The sequence below is a fragment of the Manis pentadactyla genome, chromosome 12 (assembly GCF_030020395.1).
Source record: "Manis pentadactyla isolate mManPen7 chromosome 12, mManPen7.hap1, whole genome shotgun sequence".
NCBI classification, from domain to species: Eukaryota; Metazoa; Chordata; class Mammalia; order Pholidota; family Manidae; genus Manis; species Manis pentadactyla.
Genome location: NC_080030.1, coordinates 65,140,947 through 65,160,211, shown reverse-complemented (window position 1 = coordinate 65,160,211; position 19,265 = coordinate 65,140,947). Strand labels below are relative to the sequence as shown.

At 34.6% G+C, this 19,265-nt stretch overlaps 1 protein-coding gene across 2 annotated transcripts in view; it reads left to right on the top strand.

Moving 5' to 3' along the window:
- NKAIN2 (sodium/potassium transporting ATPase interacting 2) overlaps positions 1–19,265 on the top strand; it is a 1,083,024-nt gene that overhangs the window by 894,305 nt on the left and 169,454 nt on the right. For both annotated transcript variants that reach the window (XR_005028518.2, XM_036903901.2), the window contains one exon: positions 8,401–8,601. Coding sequence is in view for 1 of the 2 variants with exons in the window: in XM_036903901.2 (XP_036759796.1) it covers positions 8,401–8,601 (201 nt within the window). In the remaining variant the exon portion in view is untranslated. The remainder of the gene's footprint in view (positions 1–8,400; positions 8,602–19,265) is intronic.

The window sequence follows — 19,265 nt, the reverse complement described above, 5'->3', positions numbered from 1 at the left end:
TACTTCTTGGCTCACTCTTGGCAGTGCTAACATCCCATCATTGGTCAAAAATCTTCTCAATAAGCCAGGATGTGTGTTAGCTTTGGCATTTCAGCCCTTCTCCTTTCCAGCTCCTAATCTTATAAACTCTCATCTCACAAAATTAAGGCTACTTACTGGTCTTTCAATATACAAGTAGTTATAACTCTACAATTTTTATTATTTGGTCTCCTTTACCTTAAAGGTCTTTTCCCCCAGGCCATGGACCTACCTAATCCTGTCCCCTCTTTCAGGCCCCAGCTAGAGTTCCCACCACCGAGTCCCAAAGATATCACCCCCTTCAAACTCCTGTACACAGAATGTCCACACCTCTCTTCACTTACTTATCAAATACTTTCTTGTATTACTACATATTATCTTTATACCTTGTCCTCCAAAAGAGTCAGTAAGTCCCATAATCTTAGAGATCCCATGTTATACAGCTTCACACTTTATGGCCTGGTAGAGTGTTTTGCATATGGTATGTGAATATTTAATATTTGTTAGTAACTAGGCTGATAACTATGACCTAATTGTCATTTACTAAGAAGTACAGTTTTTAGCCTTTCAGATAGAGATGAAGCAGTCTAGAAATGAGAAAGTAAAAGTTTCCAATATTATCACTCCAAAAGAAGAAAGAAGTAATAGAAAATTCTAGGAATCTAAGAAAATATTTCAGATTTTTTAAGCTGCAACTCAAAATGTCTCACTCCCTCTATTCTGCAATCTAATCTCTATAATATAGCTTCCACTGCTTAATATCAGAACAGATATACACAGGTATGCTTTTCTTCAAATGACAGAAAACTGTGAAAGCACAATTTAGCTTTTTATTGAAATGCTGAGATGTCACTAGGATCATTTTCTCATTTACTTGTCAGCGTTTTTTAATCAAATGCTTATTATTTGTTGAGCAATTTGGCTCCTTGTGTTGACCTGAATACATATAGCCCCCATCAGAAACAACGTTTTAATACTAATAACAGCTTTCATCTAACACATTAGACCCTGTTATTTTGAAAAATGACATGACCATTAATGGGGTCCTTTAATCTGAACTTTTTGAAGACTTACTAAGAGAGATGAATAAATGTATCATTACAAAGATTTTTTTGTTCACTATACTGATCTGAACATATAATTATGAAAGTTTTCTTTAGATTTAAAAGTTTTTTTGAATCTTACAACTCTGAGCCCATTTAGTATGTTACATGAGATTGGTTTGTCATTTGTGCCTTATTTTGTGCTATCAAGTCTTGTTCTTCATCTCAGATGTCCTTAAATTTTGAGCTCAAAATTATAAAATATACAGAATTAAATAACTTGTTGATTATGCCTGGAGCAGATCATACAGGAATTTCTGTTGTATTTAAAAAGGGACTTCAAGGAGACCTTTCTATTGTCTGTTTTATAAACAGAAATTTATGTTTTATGATTAAGATATTGTACACATGCACATAGGCAAAAATACTTTCATTCAAATATCTTTAAGAAAATAAGTGAAAATATAAGGTAATGCCAGAAATCTTCCAGTTAATGATTGTTACTAGAGTATATGCAATTGCTCAGATTTTATCCCTAAACTCCACCAGTGTGATATTAAAGAATAAGAAATGATAAACCAACAGCAAAAGAGAATCGGAGAGAGAAAAAAAGGATAAGAAGTTCCTATAGTTTTTAGGAGATTGAAAGTAAATGGAGGATTGGCAAGTGACTTGGCACAGTAAAAAAACCTAAAGTATATGACCACACAGAGAAGGGTTCCATTGTACAGATTTGACCTATAAAACCCTCCAAAAGTCAGGATTTAGAAGTCGAAGGAATGAGGTATAAGACTGAAAATGGGACTGCATTGAAAAATCTATTCACGGCAGAGTTATACTGCCCCAGGATCTTCCTTTACAAAACTGGGCTTCTCCTCTTGACAGTCAAAAATCTTGAGAAACAGGTAGGCATGAACTCAATTTCTGACAGGATTAAATTAAAGGCAACATCCTGAAAAAAATCTCCATACCATGCACAACCCCACTAGCTCCTTCCTAGTTCAACCCAGGGATGCTGTGGTCTGGTGCCATAAGTAAACTGACAGACCCAGAACAAAGTCCTACAGATCAGATCCCTACAGATCCTCCAGCATTTTGCAGGCACTGCACAGTCATCATATGCAAAAGATACCAGCTGACTACCATAGTAATGCATAACAAACTGCCAATCAATTTTATTTTCTCCTCTTTCATATGAAAGGACAACCAGGGATCACCAGAATTTTAAGGAAAGGCCCAATAATAAGAAGGTCAAACCCAAAAATAAACATAATAGAAAATCCTCAGGGCATTCCCACTGGTTGTTCTCTCTGCTAGGAATGCTTTTCCCCATTTTTGCTCTAAGCACACCTACACTTCATTCAGGACTCTGTTAATTCAAAATAATAAGAGATATCTTTTCTTACCATTATATCTAAAATAGTATTCTACCACCCTCACCACCCAATTCTTAATCATTCTATTTCTTTACTTGGGTTTATTTTTCTCCATATGTTAATCATTATACTGATAGTTTGCTATATATTTGTTGTCCATTTTCATCACCCCATAATGAATACTCTCGTAAGGGCAGGAACTTTACCTATTGCCCATAATAGACCCTTGATGATTATTTTTAATATTATTTACTTATTTATCTATTACTTATTTTGTTGAAAATAGCTAACTTAGAAAAACCAAAAACAATGTAGTAAACAAAATTTTAAAACAATAATAATTCAGAGAACTAAAAGTTTTCTAATTAATAATTATAATGATTCAGAGAACTAAAAGTTGTAGTGCAGAAACAATTTTAAAGTATTAACATATAAAAGGAACAATTAGAGAAGAACAGTTATCTATTGAAAGTTCAAAATAATAAAAATAAATATAAACTCAATATAAGACTTGGAAAATGGGTTAAAAGCTAAAATATATGAAACTATGAAGCTCTTAGAAGAAAACAGACAAAAATCTCTTGAACATAAGCATGAGCAATTTTTTTCTGGACACATCTCTTCAGGCAAGAAAAACAAAAGCAAAAATGAACAAATGGGATTACCTCACATTAAAAAGCTTCTGTATGGCAAAGGACACCATCAATAAAACAAAGAGGCAACCTGCAGTATGTGAGAATATATTCATAAATGGTTTATTGATAAGGTGTTAACATCCAAAATATATAAAGAATTCATATGCCTCAACACCAAAAAACAAGCAACCTGATTAAAAAATAAATGGAGAATCTGAACAGATATTTTTCCAAAGAAATACAGATGGCCAACAGGTACATGAAAAGATGCTCCAGATCACAGCATCATGGAAATTCAAATCAAAACCACAATGAGACATCACCTCACACCAGTTAGAGTGGCCACTATCCAAAAGACAAAAAAATAACAAGAGTTGGCAAGGATGTGGAGAAAAGGGAACCCTTCTACACTGTTGGTGAGAATGTAAGTTGGTGCAGCCACTGTGGAAAGCAGTAAGGAGGTTCCTTAAAAAGCTTAAAAGAAAAATACTGTAGATTCAGTAATCTCTCTTCTAGGAATTTACCCAAAGAAACAAAATCTCTGATTTGAAAAGATATAATCACCCCTATGTTTAGTGCCACATCACTTACAATAGCCAAGATATGGAGGCAACCAGTGTCCATCAGTAATGAATGGATAAAGAAGTGGTACATATATACAATGGAGTATTATTCAGCCATAAAAAGAAAGAAACCTTGCCATTTGCAACAACATGGATAGGCTTAGAGGGTATTATGCTCAATGAAATAAACCAGATAGAGAAAAACAAATACCATATGAATTCACTCATATGTGGAATCTAAAAACAAAACAAAACAGAATGAACAAAATAGCAATAGACTCATAGATACTGAGAAGTGACTGGTGGTTACCATGGGGAAGAGTTGGGGTGGGTGGGTGGGGTGTGTAAGGGAGATAAAGGGGCACACAAATCTCAATCGTAATATCACAGGGATGAATGTGAGGCATGGAGAATATAGTCAATGGCTTGGTAATATTTTGTAACATCTTTCTATGTAAACAGATAGTAACTGCATTAGTTGGGATAAGGATTTAATAATGTGTGTAACTCTTGAACCATTGTGTTATATACCTGAAACCAACTTAACAATGTTTATCAACTGTACTCCAATTTAAAAAATACACTTAAAAATAAAGACTGGGAAGATTGGTAAAGAAAATCTCTAGAGAGGGAAAAGAATATATATGATATGAACAATAAGAAAGAAAGGATAAGAATGTAAGACGTCAATCCTCAAAGTCAAATTTCTGACTTATAGGTGTTCCTGTAGGAACAGAAAAAGTAAAGGAGAGAGAACAATTAAGGATATAATGCAAGAATGTTTCCTAGAATAGAAGGAAGGGTCTTCTGGATTGAAAGTCCCTCCAGATGCTCTGTGAAATAAATGAATAAAAGAAAAAAGAAAGAAAAACCCCATCAAGGTGCTGTCTTAAAGAGCTTCAGAACCTGGAGCTAAATATGTTTTTATATATAGATTTACCTAAAAAAATATAACATGGGACCAATTAACTTACAGGGTAAATAGTTATTTTAAAACCTAAAAACAATATTTTATATTATTAATGAATATGTAAAATGTAGTAAAACTACAAAACTCCCATCATGAGAATACAAAATCATGCTAGCGATTATCTGTGGGGAGGGATAGAGGGAAATAATATTTGGGAGAAGTACACAGGAGATATGGCTTATATATATATATATATATATAATTTTATTTAAATAATAATGCTGAGTGATGGGTATAATAATATTGTAATAATGTCCTCTGTATTTTTTGGTGATTTTGAAAAATTTCACTATTTTAAAACAAAAAGATGTAAGAGACAAGAAGAAAGAAAACTGATTAAATAAAATAGTTGCAGAAAATAAAATGACGTCAGATTTCTTAACTGTAATGGAAACCAGAAGATAATGGAGAAAGGTCCACCCAGTTCTGAGATAAAATAATCTTCAACCAAGAATCATATATCCAGCCAAAAAATTAGTAAATTAATACAAAAGTAGGATAAAAATACGTCAAACAAAATCATTTACCTATTCTTAAACCAATGAATTATGTACTCTGTAATACAAGAGAGAAAATCAAGCAAGAGAAAGACATGAGGGCTCACAAGAAAAAATTTCACTGGACACTCGTTAAAAATAGCAAGATGCATTTTATCTTAACTACTGTAGTAGTGAAGAGACCAGTATAGATCTAAGTACAGTTCCAGTTAAACAGATAAGGAAGACTTTATTCAAGACTATTGCAATAGGGAGAGAAACTTAACACAGTCCCCTGAAACAAAACTTGGGAGGATTTTGAAGTGCCGGGATGAGGTAATGGAAAAGTACAGGAAGACATTGTGGGAGAAGTTAGTCAGTGTGATTAGGCCATCTGGGTTTATTGATTGACACTTATCATAGTTAGGGTTCTACCCCCACAGAGACTGAAAAACAGGGGTGCTATCTTTCTTGACAATTACATTTCAAAGGGATGGCTCGTGGGGTATTTGAACATTCCTGGGTTTTAGAAAATTTACATTCTTGAAGGAGCAGAGGAAGAATTTGCAGTTGCAAGTTTTCTAAAGTAAAGGCTCTAAGGTCAGAGGCCTATATTCAGAAAGAAACCCTGTTTAGCCAAGTTGAGGGAAATATTAAAGACACCTTAGAGATCCAGGAAATTGAGGATCCAACATAAAGAAAACTAATGATGTTAAGTGAAGTCCCATGTTCATTCCCATGTGTAAATTGCATGAAATCTAATGGAAGCAAAAGCCAATGGAACTCCAGGTCAGAGGTTTCCAGGAAAAGAACAAAGAAATGAAAATGGAATTGATTGTTTCTGAAATTCATGTAGAAATTAATATTTGATGAGTCCTTACAGTTCAATTAGCCTGTTTAAAGTGAATTGTTGATTGATATATTACAGAGAGATAGTGAAAAATATGCCACAAAAATTAAAGGAATCAGTAACAGAAAGATAACCAGAAAACACCAAAATACTTGGAGATTAGACTATACACATTTCTGAATAACACATGGGTCAAAGAAGAAATCTCTAGAGAAACTAAAAATTGCTTTGAACTAAATTAAAGTGAAAATATAATGCATCTAAATACAACTAATGAAAGTGAAATACAAATTTTGTGGGATGCAGTGAGAGCAGTGCTTAGAGGGAAATTTTTAGAATTGAATACATATATTAGAAAAGAAGAAAGATCTAAAGTTAATAACCTAAGTTTTCACATTAAGATTAAGAAAAAAGAAAAACAAGTAATTAAATCCAAAGTAAGCAAAATAAGTAATTAATAAAAGTTACAGCAGAAATAAGTGAAATTTAAAATCAGGAAATCAATAGAAAAAAATCAATTAAATCAAAAGCTTTCAAAAGTTCTTTGAAAAGATCAATAAAATTGATGAGCTGTCAGCCAGGCTAAGAAAAATGAGAGAAAACTCAATTACTAATATCAGAAATGAAAGAGGGAGCATCATTATGTATCCCATGGACACTGAAAGGATTATAAAGGAATATTTTTAACAACTCTATACCCACAAATTTGATAACCTAGATAACCTAGACAAATTCCTTTAGAGGCACTATCTGCCAAAACTCACACAAGAAAAAAATAGACCATTTGAATAGGACTATATCAAAGAAATTGAATCACTAATTAATAACTTTCCAAAACAGAAAGTACCAGGTCCATTTGGGTTCACTGGTGAATTCTCCCAAGCATTTAAAAAAGAAATTATATTAATTTTCTTCAATCACTTCTAGAAAATAGAAGCAGATGGAAAACTTCCTAACTTATTCTACAAGGCAAGCATTAACCTAATACCAAAATGAGACACTGACACTGCAGAAAAAGAAAACTACAGATGAACACCTCTTATGAGTATAGCTGCAAATATCTTCCACAAAATAAATACAACAATGTACAAATAGAATTACACACCATGGCCAAATGGGATTTGTCTCAGGTATACAAGACTGGCTCAAAATTCAAAAATCAATTAATGTAATGAAAAACTGTAGATACTTTTTGTTTGGCCACATAGCAGATAGCTCCAGCCACAGGCTTTATTTTGAGATTTATCAGGCCTAAGTCAGGAACCGGTCTCCTGAATTTCCCAAGTTCCAAGGGATACTTTGATGCCTTTCTCTTGAAGGGAAGGCTTGAAGGGAAGAAAAATTACTCCCTTTCCCACCACACTGTAGAGATGATGAGATTCATAGCATAGTTCTCTACAAAGGAATCCTCCTTCTAATCTCCAAATTCCCTGGCCTCTTCAGCTGAAACCTTTCATATGTTCAGTGTGAGTGAGTGATTCAAGGTCACAAAACTTGATTTAAGCTATTTTTCTATTCAGGATATTCCTAATCAATCTAGCACTTTGTTTTGGAGTGAGAGTAGTTGGCATCCATTATCTTGAAGCATTATTACTGAGATTGAAATAATTTCATTTTCTACCACTGACCCTCTCTATTAGAATTCGTCTTCCCTCATGACTTGCTAAGTAATAGAATGTGTTTGCTCCATTCCTTTTAGACATTCTCTCTGCTATTGGTAGTACTGTGTTTATGTATGTGATTACAAGCTCTCTAACTCTACTTTTTATTCCATTTATAGCTGCACATCACCTAACATGCTGAACCTCTTCTAAAGAACTGTTGATTTATTATCTCTACCTTGCAAGAATTTGCCAATGATATTTCTTAAGAAATACTATGACCAGTTTTATAGTAGAAATTGACAAGATTGAAAAGACACTGATTTTCTAAAATAATAGAAAGGGGGGAAGAAAACAAGCAATATGTTTTATTAAGTAAAGGTCTTGCAAATTTTAGCATTAGGCATAAAATTACATTAAATTTTGCCAAAATGATATCCAACTTTCAAATTTAAAATAAGCAAAAGGTAAATATTCTGAGGAAGAGAAAAGAGAATATTTAAAATAAGATGAACTTCACTTGATAAAAAAGTTTAATCCCTTTGTAATTTTTATAAGTCTTAAGTCAGGACTCTTCAATATTGTAATTCATGTAAGTCATTGATAACTTTACTAATAAATATTTTTTATATCATTGTAGTCAGGCAAAAACTTCATAAGTGGAATCCATATATATATTTATATATTTTAGGTGAATGAAACTGTTGGTGTTACTTTAGATACTTCCATTCTATCTATAAGATACAGTGAGGGGGAGGGATTAAAAAAAAACACCCACATCTACAAATGGGAAACTCAAAACACATCAGTCCCAAATAAGCTAACATTTATAAAGTAATTCTCATCCTTATAAATTGCCTTCTTGCAGGAAACAGACCTTATCCTGACTTTTAATATTTCAATGCACCGGTCTTGGTGGATGGAGAATGGACCAGGATGTACGGTGACATCTGTGACACCTGCCCCAGACTGGGCCCCAGAAGACCATCGCTACATCACGGTCTCAGGGTGTTTTCTGGAGTACCAATACATAGAAGTGGCTCATAGTTCCCTCCAGATTGTCCTCGCAGTAAGTGTTGACAGCTGACCGCACCTTCTAGTGCTTCTGGAATTGTATTTCTGTGCAAATCCAGTGCACACAAATAGAATCTGTGAGCTATTTGCTTTTTCGTCATTAATGCCACTTTTCATAGGGATTTTTGGGGTTAAGTAAGGCCACGTGCTGGACTGAGTGAGCCAGTTTTCTTCGGGAATCAGTAAATACACTTTGGCATTGTCAGTATTTTACATAAGAAATCCAACCAGTTGACCAGTTTGATTATTTGACATTTGGCAAATTAAACTTTTCTTAACTTTCCTGAGGGAAGTCTTCAGAGAGTTTTCACAAACAACAGGCTAACAATACCAAATTTATATGATTCCAATGGATATTTTTTCCCTAGTGCTGTTAATCCTGGGATTTCTCGTCTCCATTTGCCCTTCTTCTTCTTCCTATATTTTCCCACGATACCATCCATCACCTTTTATCACTTGCACCTTTTTCAAAACAATTCAGCTTCTTTATAAATTCTACTTCTAGGGTTACCTTGCCCCCATTTTTCATAGTATTGAGCTGATAAAGAACCCTCCCTCAATGAAGAGGAAGTAAGAGTTATAAATAACTCCTGTGTATTTGTATACAGTGGTTGTAGAACATATTTGTAAATATATGCCTTTTTTGTATAAAACCTATTATTCTCCAAGGTATCACTATGACAAAGAGATGAATAAACACACCCCTCTCTCAAGAAGAACTTTCACTAAGGCTAAATGTGTCATTTCATGGGAGTTATAAATTAAGGCAACTTTATTATACACAACTCCATTTATTAATTACAGATCCTGTATGTGCAGATCTACACAAATTTTTCTTAGATTGCATATAAATCTGCACTTGGTGTGCATAGTTTTAAAATTGTTAGCAACAAAATAATGCAAGTAGAATCTGCTTTTTACCTCTTTCTTCAGGTAACTACTTTTGACATGATACTAACTCACAATTCTTAAATAACAAGACATAACAGGTCCTGTGTAGAGGGACATGAATTAGTTTCCATAAAATTCTTATGGAATTTTTAAAAACTATGTAGTGTGTATATATTAGATTCTATAACTAATATATAGTGAATATATTTTCTTAATGAGAAATATACATATATACATATACTACACACACACACACACACACACACACACACACACACACATGAGCACACACAATTACAATAAGTTAAGTAGGCTGTGCTAGCAGACATCCCCAAATCTCCATTACTAACAACGACAAAGGTTTATTGTGGGTCAGTAGGAAGTTCTACCAATCCCTGTCACTAAAAAAAAGGGCTGGTGGAGCAACCACCACCTCAATCATCATAGGTTGCCATGCCAGAGAGAAAAAAAAATAGATCTGGATGTGTTGCACTGGCATAAATGCTCCTCCTTGGGAGGAAAATCTCATTGTTCACAGTTCATTGTCCAGAATTTAGCACACTGCCCCACCCTATCACAAGATGGCCAGGAAAGGAGGAGAATAGTAAATATTTAGAGATAAGCACAAATTGTTTCCACAGTATTTGAATTATGTTTTTGGCTAAAGCACCGAGTGATCTCCCTTGAATATGTGCAACCTGAGACACTTAATAAACAAACTCTTCTATAATCGTTATAAATTCTGAAACTGTTCATTTTTATCATCTTGAAATACAGATGTTAGATTTGATGGTATTTAAATAGTCATTTCATTATTTAAAATTCATTTAGATGACATATTCACTCACATGGTAAAAGTAAAATATTTCTGGCACCTGGGGACAGATAAAATATCTTCAAATATGCGTTAGGGATTTTAGATAAAATATTCCCTGGTTGGAACTCCCTTTTTAACTATACCCACACATCTTGGAAAACTTCCACTTATTATCAAGAATGCTGTAAAGATATAGTTTCTGTGCATGGATAGTTACATGTTACTGTTTTAGAGAGTTAGTTGAATTTGTGTATGTATAAACTATATTCACAGATTTATTAAACCTCACATAAAATTTTGGCACCCAGGTAATTTGCTAAAAATACATTTGGACATGGAAGCACATGTTGAGGCTGAAATACTGCCCAGAGAGTAAGTAAAAACCATCTATAAAATACAGTGGCTAGAGTGCAAAGAAGATGGATGGAGTGTCCCTAAGAGCAGATGTGACCAATACTTCAAGCTACTGGCTTTCACTTCTCCTGTCTACACTGCTCCCGTTTGAATGGAGAAATCGTTTGAGAAATCCATGACAGGATGTGGCCTCTTTCCCTCTCCCTTTTCACCCATTCTCCTGTCCAGGGGGCATTCTTCTTTTCCAATGCTGACTCTGCATCACCTGAGAAGTCAGCAACAATGTGCCCAAGCCTATTACTTGGAGAACTTCAACATATTTTCTGTCTTTGGACTTCTTGTTGTATAGCCAGTCTTGGACTGAAAGTATTTGCTGTGCAGAAAGCTGAGCAAATCCTAACCAGAGATCTAGAATGCAAACCAAAATGGGACTTATCTTGAACAATTTACTCATACTAGTTTTTCGAAGACTGCCAACTAGATTTTCCCAGCGTCATCCTGATCACTTCCACTGTCATGGTAAAAAGATGAAATAGTGTCTTGAATCTCTGCTCCTTCATTTTTCATGTTACCCAAATTATCCCCCTGACAATCCAATGTTCAGTGAACACTTCCTGTGTGCTTGTCCTCTTCTGGCATCTAGAGAAACAAATGACAGGATTCCTGACCTTGAGGATGTCACCATTTAAAATGGGGCAACGTGCATGCCTCAGGATACAAACCTGGTGCAAACAAGCCCATCTCGGGGATGCAGGAGACAGAGAATACAGTTTGTGCAGTTGTGGTGTGACCTTGGCTTCTTGGTTCCATCCTGCTTTTTGTAAAGTCAGCTAAACTCTCACTTTTCTCATTGTTTTTACCAGTCTTTGAAGCCGCCATCTCTTCCAGAATATCTGGCTCAGATCTGCTTTCATACATTCCTTCTCTCTCGGTGACTGCACTTGATTAACTCCAGATCTCTCTAACTCTTTTTCTCCACCTTCACTCAGCCTTTCTTTCACAGACTCCATCCCCTGACATGCCTGTCACCCTGTTGTTCGTTTTTCTGCCAGTCAAGCCTGAGCTGATTTGGAAATTAACATTCACAAAGCCCCATTTGCATCACACATCCATAAGATATCTCCCATCTACAGCTGGAGGAAGATGAGCATAATATCCATATAATTGGGAAGAGGGTCTATTAATCACACAGACTCCAGTCGAGCAGAAAGGACTGCCAGACACCATAATGATGAGCCAGGTGTGAGATTTTGAGTTTTCTTCTTCAGCAGCATTTTCTTCTTCACATTCAAAAGGAATATAGTATAGATGTGCACAGTTTCAATAAAACCAAAAAAAATTTTTTAATCCACACTTATAAAGTAGATCAAATTAATTTGTATGGAGAAAATCAGGGAGAGATGGTGGTGTTGTTGCCTCTCCAAAATAATTAAGCCAATGTCTGACAATGTGTGATAGCAATTACATGGTTTCCAAAATGTACTCACAGGAATTAAATTTTTTGACTTGTGTAACAGCCCTATGAGGGCAGCAGAACAGGTTAAAAACCTTTTCTAAGATTTCTTAGCTAGAAATAGGGAGGATAGACATGCTCCTAAATTTTTCTCTGGTACCAAGGATAGGAAGAGTCTTCAACCTGCCAGCACCAGCTGATGAATAATAGATTTCTGAAACCCAAAAATTCAGAGCTCCTCAGTGGCAAAGCATGCCATGGTTGATTAGCTGTGTCTGCCATAGGTGAGGGGTTGGGGAGTATGTGCCTCATATTTGTTATGCACACATGACTCACTTGCTGTAACCAACAGAATGAAAAGGGAGGCTGTCTTGCCAATGGGTTTCAGCCCCGGGCAAGTCACTATGGATTCAATGAGAGCAAAGAAAAAACAGGGAACATTCTTGAGGTGAAAGGGTTTATACCCAACTTTATTCCCACCATGGCAGGTCAATCACTAGAATCCTGTCCATTCAGAGTGAGTCTGCAGGCAGCAAGCTGGTCTCTGCCTCTGGGCCTCTCTGCCCCTGCAGCTGTCTCAGCCTCTGTCCACGGTGCTACCACCTCTGCTCTCCAGCCTCTGCTCTCCTGCAGCCCTGCAGCCCAGAGTACTGAGTGGAGCTCTCTATATAGAGTCAATAGCAACGTACTGTCCACACGTGTGTAGTGAGCTAGCCAACCAGGGCCAGGTGGGAATCCTGGCCATAGGAACCTTCACTTTATCCACAGAGGATGTTTTACAAAGAAATGCAAATAAATGAAGCTTTAAGGGAAAACACATGGCAATAATTAAAGTAACTATGTTTTAAGATAAAATCCAAATGATTCATTGGGGAAAAAAAAATCCAATGTTAACAACTGGGGAAAAAGACACAACAACAAAGGCACATCTTAATCCACTCTTCTCTAGCTGCCTTCAGAGGATCAATATTTCTAAGTTTAGTAGAAACCTCTCCAAACAAAATCACTGGGTTTTGTGTCTCTTTATTTCCTTTACTTCCTATACTCTTCTGGGTTCATAGCAGACTGGCTATTAGTATTTTTATAAATTATAGAAACCAGCAGAAGATATTGATAAGAACTTAAGTTAAGCTTACTATTTCCTGCAGCTCTTAAAATTGGCTTAGAAAGTATGTACAAGTTAGCAGGGAAGTTGGAGAAGATTTTAGGAAAGTTCTAATACCTGGCTCATAGCTAAAAATTGGTTCACTGTCAAGTTCACCCTTCACTTACATCTAATCCCTGTTCAGAACACTTTATATTTTTTAGAGTCCCTTGTTCAACAGAGAGTTGTAAAAAAAATGTTTGGAAGATAAGATATGTGCCTTCAGATGGATGGAGTTACAGATGTTTCCAATTATTCCTAGTTAATTATATAAATTAGCCATTTGGCTTGCTAAGGCTTGCCTAGGAATAGCATTGGTGAAGAAACTTCCGCAACTTTGAATGCCTTTATCCAAGTTGATCTTAAGCTATGTTGGGCATGGCGAATGAGTATTTCTTCAGATGTTGTTGAAGCCTGTGGGGCATGCGTGAGAATGAATGACGTTAATCGCTCACGCTAAACTTTTACTTCTTTTTTAATCTGGAAACCCTTACTCAAAGATTTGATTGTCAAGATTTGGGTCCTGATTTTCACATGGCCTAGGACATTGCTATATAAAGTGGTAACGAGTAAATCCAACTTGTGGATTCTCATCATTTTAAAGGGATGACTGGGGAAATGTATGAGCTGATATTCAGGTACTCCTGCATTCAGAAGTGAAACGGTTGTCACATGGATATTCTCTGTACCTTGATACGAATTGAAAAAAATTTAGATTTTTTTTAAGACAAAAAGTTTGATTTGGTTGTTTTGCTTCACAGTGAAAAGTGATTTAGCCATTTAATTTATAAGTCTTCGGTTTTTGCCATTTTTCATAAACAAAAATAGCCAGACCTGCAGCTCCAGTTTGATAAAAATACACTGAAAGCACATAATTTTTTAAAAAATTGATAGAAGATATTATGCCAACAAATATATTGCAATTAAATAATATTTCAATATTTCTCACACATTTTAAAATGTATATCAGTTAATATAGGTGCCTTTAAGAGAAAGAAGAGCATAATTAATGGTTGTTCATCATGCCTTGGTAGTGTTTTTAGTATATTTCCCAGAATTTGTTGCAAATGGCAATTTTCAAGCTGTTGCTTTCATTAAAATTGAAAGAAAACCTAATAGATTTGTTTGGTTTGATTAGACCAATTGGTAGATTATTTGAAATAATTTTTTGATAGAAAACTAGGTAAATTGTGGCACCCAACTCAGAAGTTGCAGAAATTGAGTGACATCCTTAAAACAAAATACCCCTAATACTTCTCTGTTTTTTTAGAGAATAAGATAATTCTGTGCTGAAACCTGAAACAAATAAAAAACCAGGATTCATGCTGATCTCTACCTCATGTTAGTACTAAGAAATGCATTTCAAATAAAATATTATTTTTTTGCCTGATGATTTTGATCAACATTTGTAACAGATTAATGGTTTTGATCAATTGTGTAAAATCCTAATTGTGATGATAACTCAAGTAGGGATATATTTTTATGTTCTCACACATACACAAAATAAGTATGTGAGGTGATGGATGTATTAATTAACTAGAGTATATATGTGTATTAAATCATGTATATTTTAAATATTTTACAGCTTTGTTAATTATACCTCAGTAAAGCTAAAACAATTTAAAATGTTAAAAAAATACCTTTGAACACTTAATGCCTTACAGATATGAGAAAGAAAAATTAAATTCAAACTTATACATAATTAATTTAGCACATACAAAAATTTATATATGTATATATAGTTGTTGCAGAGAATTTTGATAGAATGATCAATAAACTTTCAGATAATTCAACATTACATTAGAAAAACATTCTTGAAAGCAGTAGCATGGAAATACAAGCTCAAAAAGGAAAGGAACTACATAAAATTTATCATTATAGAAGAATATGTACATGTGTTTTTAAATGAAAGAAGGTGAAATTCAAATCACAATGGTATTCAAATTTCACTGGATGAATTTAAAAGAGTATCTAATATGTCTCTGTAAAAATATTAATATTTATAATATGGCAAGATTAAAATAGCCCTTTGCAGCTATTTAAACTAATGATGAAAAATATCAAACATCAGCTTAAAATGTCCACAGTTTTCAAGTGAATTTTTAAAAAATTCTTTAAGGACATATGTGAGTAGAAATGCTTAAAGGCCACTACTCTAAAGCAATGATTCTTAACACTGGCTGAGAATATGAATTATCTACTCATTTAAAGGATTACCATAAACATGACTTACTTCTGGACATTTCATGTCCTTAAACCTGAGGTAGTGTATAATTCTCAAATGTTTCTCCAGAAATATTAGAGCCTTCCCTTTCTTTTCATCATCCATCCCTCTATTCTCCTGAATCATTCAGAAACACACGATGTCTGGTCAGGAAGATGAGTCTGTAATACCAAAAGGGTGTCACAGCTCTGGTTGCTCCATCAGCAACTTTCTGAACCTTGAAAGAAAGTTCCCTTCAAGTACTGCAGGGTCAGTCAAGCCCTCACATAATTAGCCAGTTATCAAATACTGAATGTACCTCTAGTATGTCCACCTATCTCCACGCTAAGGAGGGAGTTGGTGTACAGCTGGAACTACAAGCTGAGTGTTCTGTCCACAGTCCATGTTCCAAGACTACACAATAGTTTTCCTCTTAGGACAAAACTACCTGCTGCCTGTGATGGAAATGAACAGAAAGACAAGCGCTCGGTTTCTTTCCCAGCTCCTTTGATGGCTCAGTAGATTTGCTCCTTGGCTTGGGATATTGTATGTGCTGCTCCAATTCTAGTTCTCCCGGGTACTCAGACACACAGATCTACTTGTCAGAAAGTGGTAAGCAGTAAGCAAAATAAATGTGATTTGTCTCTCTGGAATGTCAGAATAGTTTATACATGTATTCACAAAAATATTGGAAGAAGAAGCAAATCACAACTGTAAATGGGATTTTTTCCAATGACAAAGTTACTGAAACAAGATGATGAAGGTGGTAAATAGAATCAGGAAAGCACATTCCTCTGCACAACTGAGTGCTACGAAAGATATAAAAACCGTTCCACAAACTAATTTTAGATCCCCAACTGCATTTAATCCCTGAATAGTAAGAAATATCAAGACTTATTGTTACTTCTGAAATGGACACATTTAAGTTTCTAATCTATTCTCAATTACTCTAGACAATAACAAAGTCCTTTGAACACTGTCCCTTCAAAGCATTACACCCTGATGTCTTATCCACAGATGTCTATCAAGTTTGGGTAAAACTAAACCTTTAAGAATCAGTTGTCATGTTCTTTATTTTATTTTGCTTTTTTCCTAAAAGGTGTCCTTGTAAATTGGTGGGTAGTTCTGTGAGTCTATGAACAAGCAAGAACTTGAGCAGCTTCCCAAGTTAAATTAAGCCTAAGATTTTTTTTACCTTTAATATTCTCTGGTATTCCCTACATGCAGATTTAGAACTATAAGGTAAAATATTCACAGTCTGGGAGTAACAATCCTTAAATCTTCCACCCAGCTGTATAATAAACTATTTTGTAATTATGAACTAAATGAGATCATGTTTAAGAAACTGCCTTGAAAACGATAAAGGTGGTACTCTTATTATATTCCTTAGTTTAGTTTTTTCATCTGCTTCTTGAGAATACTGTTATTTTTTTCAGGCTAACTCACACTAATGTGCAAAAATGAACTAAATTCTACAGTTTACTTACTACCCAGATAAAACTGTGATTCTTAAAGCCAGTGTGATTCTATTCAGTTTACTGACACACTAGTCTACACTGGGGCAAGTTTTATCCCATGTGGACCATTATTACCAATGTGCAATATCTGCTTCTGTGTGCTATGTCTGAAGCACTGGCTTACCCCCAAAGCATAATATCACTTGATCTATGAGAATGCTTGGAAAAAACATGGAATAAAAAATACCAGTACATTTAAGATGGTAGTGAGGATTAAAGGCTGTAACAAATCACCAATAATTGGGTTTTCTTTAATAACTTAGATTTAAGTTGAAACTATCTATATAGAGTATTGTGCAATAAACCATGTACAATCCCATTTCTTATAGTTTTATAATTATAAAATTATTTCAGAATGAAAAAGTAAAGTATATTAAATCATAATTTATTTCAGAAAGAAAGAAGTATATATAAATGTACTATAATACAGCATTTTTTGAAAAACATGACAAGCCGTGACCTTGAACAAAAAGCTACCATCTTCCTTTGTAATATATAGTATCATTGTCTTTTAGGATGTCTCTCCAGTCATGATTAATTGTTATGATTATCTTTTTTTTAAGAAATAAGTCTTTGATGGCAATTTCCTCTTCCCAAGAACTTCTAAACACAGTGATTGAATAATGATAGTAGAATGTGCTAGTGTCTTCAGATAACAGCAAAGCATTCTCAAAGGAAAAATATAAAGATGATTTATAATGATAGCTATTATATGAGGGATAATTTATTGTTTAACATGTTGTACTTGAGTGAAAAAGAATACAAATATGGGCAAAGACACTTAAGCTAAATGGTGTATACATAGTAGAAAAAGAGCCATCTGTAGTGTTCCTTCTGTACCTTTTGGTTTTAACAATCCTATAAGATTTTGTTCTCTGCTCTTCTCAACCGACACAGTCTTCCATATGCCTAGGGGTGTAATTCCTAGTCCTCATTATTCTCTGTCTTCCTGTCCTTGTGGCATCAGGGCTGTATTTGTTGCATCTCTACCATTTGTTCCTCTCTGACCTTTGTCCTGACACTTGCCTGTTGTTAAATTCCTGGAGAGTCAAGACCACAACTTTTTACACAAATATGTTTATCATTTGTAATCACCTCCTAACTTAATTCACAACATTATATTTTATTGTATTTATTGAGGCAGCTGTTTGTCACATTTTGGTTAATGTTAATTGGAAAGTCCAGCTCCAAAGTCAAGGACTGAATTAGAGAATGTCTGGATCCAAGGATATTTTGAATTTATATCTTTTATTCTGAAATGTTTGCATTGTTCCACTCCCCTTACTGATTCTCAATCTCACTACCTGTTAAGTTTGATCAGCTTCTTATCAGTAACTTTATAAATACAAATCGTTGCTTTTACTGCTCACTATCCAGTGTCTTCCACTCATTCATCTTTACTTTTCCTACCCCTTTTCCATAACTTACTGATTTCTTCATCATAGAATTATGAGTAGATTCTGCCTTTTTTAAATTTCTAAATTGCACAAATAATATTTGCTATAATTTTATGCTATCCTACTAGTTCCATGCAGTGTTTAGGTTGATTTATTCTTAATATACTATGTCACAATGAACACCAATGTTCACAATATACAGTGAACACCAATTTAAGTGAAATTACACTGTGAGGATAGAAAAGTTCAGTAATTGTTCATGTGCTGATGTTCAACAGCGAGCTTATTTCCCAAGTTTAGAAAGTCTATGTGTTTACAAATTAAAAGATTAGAGACAAATTGTCAAAGGAAGCTGAATACTAAAAGGAGAGTGAGTAAAGGAGTGGCCAAAACTGGTTGAGAAAATGTGTTTGCCCAATCCTTTATTGTCTTTTAATTGTGAATCTGAAATATGAATTAGAATTTTATAACCATGTGGTACCCACATTATTACTGGTTCAAATTTGTGGTCTTAAAAAGCTGCAGAGTGCTGTGGTACCTAACCTGGGACTGAGTTGGAGGAACTCTAGAATAATATTAATGAAATAGATCTTGCGTATCATTATTTTAACTGCAGTGTCTAAGACATTTTCACGTATAAGATACTGCATGGTGTTCAGCAACTCTGAAAGAAACAGGGCTGACTCTGAGGGCCCTGTCAGTGTGGCTGGAAAACCACTCGATCACTTAAATCACAGATTTTTAAAAAAATCATCAAAAGCTCTATTTAAATATATCCACGTGACCATCTACCTGAGATTAATCTTCACTTTTATTTTCTTTGTATAATTCATTACAGATTCTTTTTCCTTTTAAACCACCATTGGTTACAGATGTTAATCTC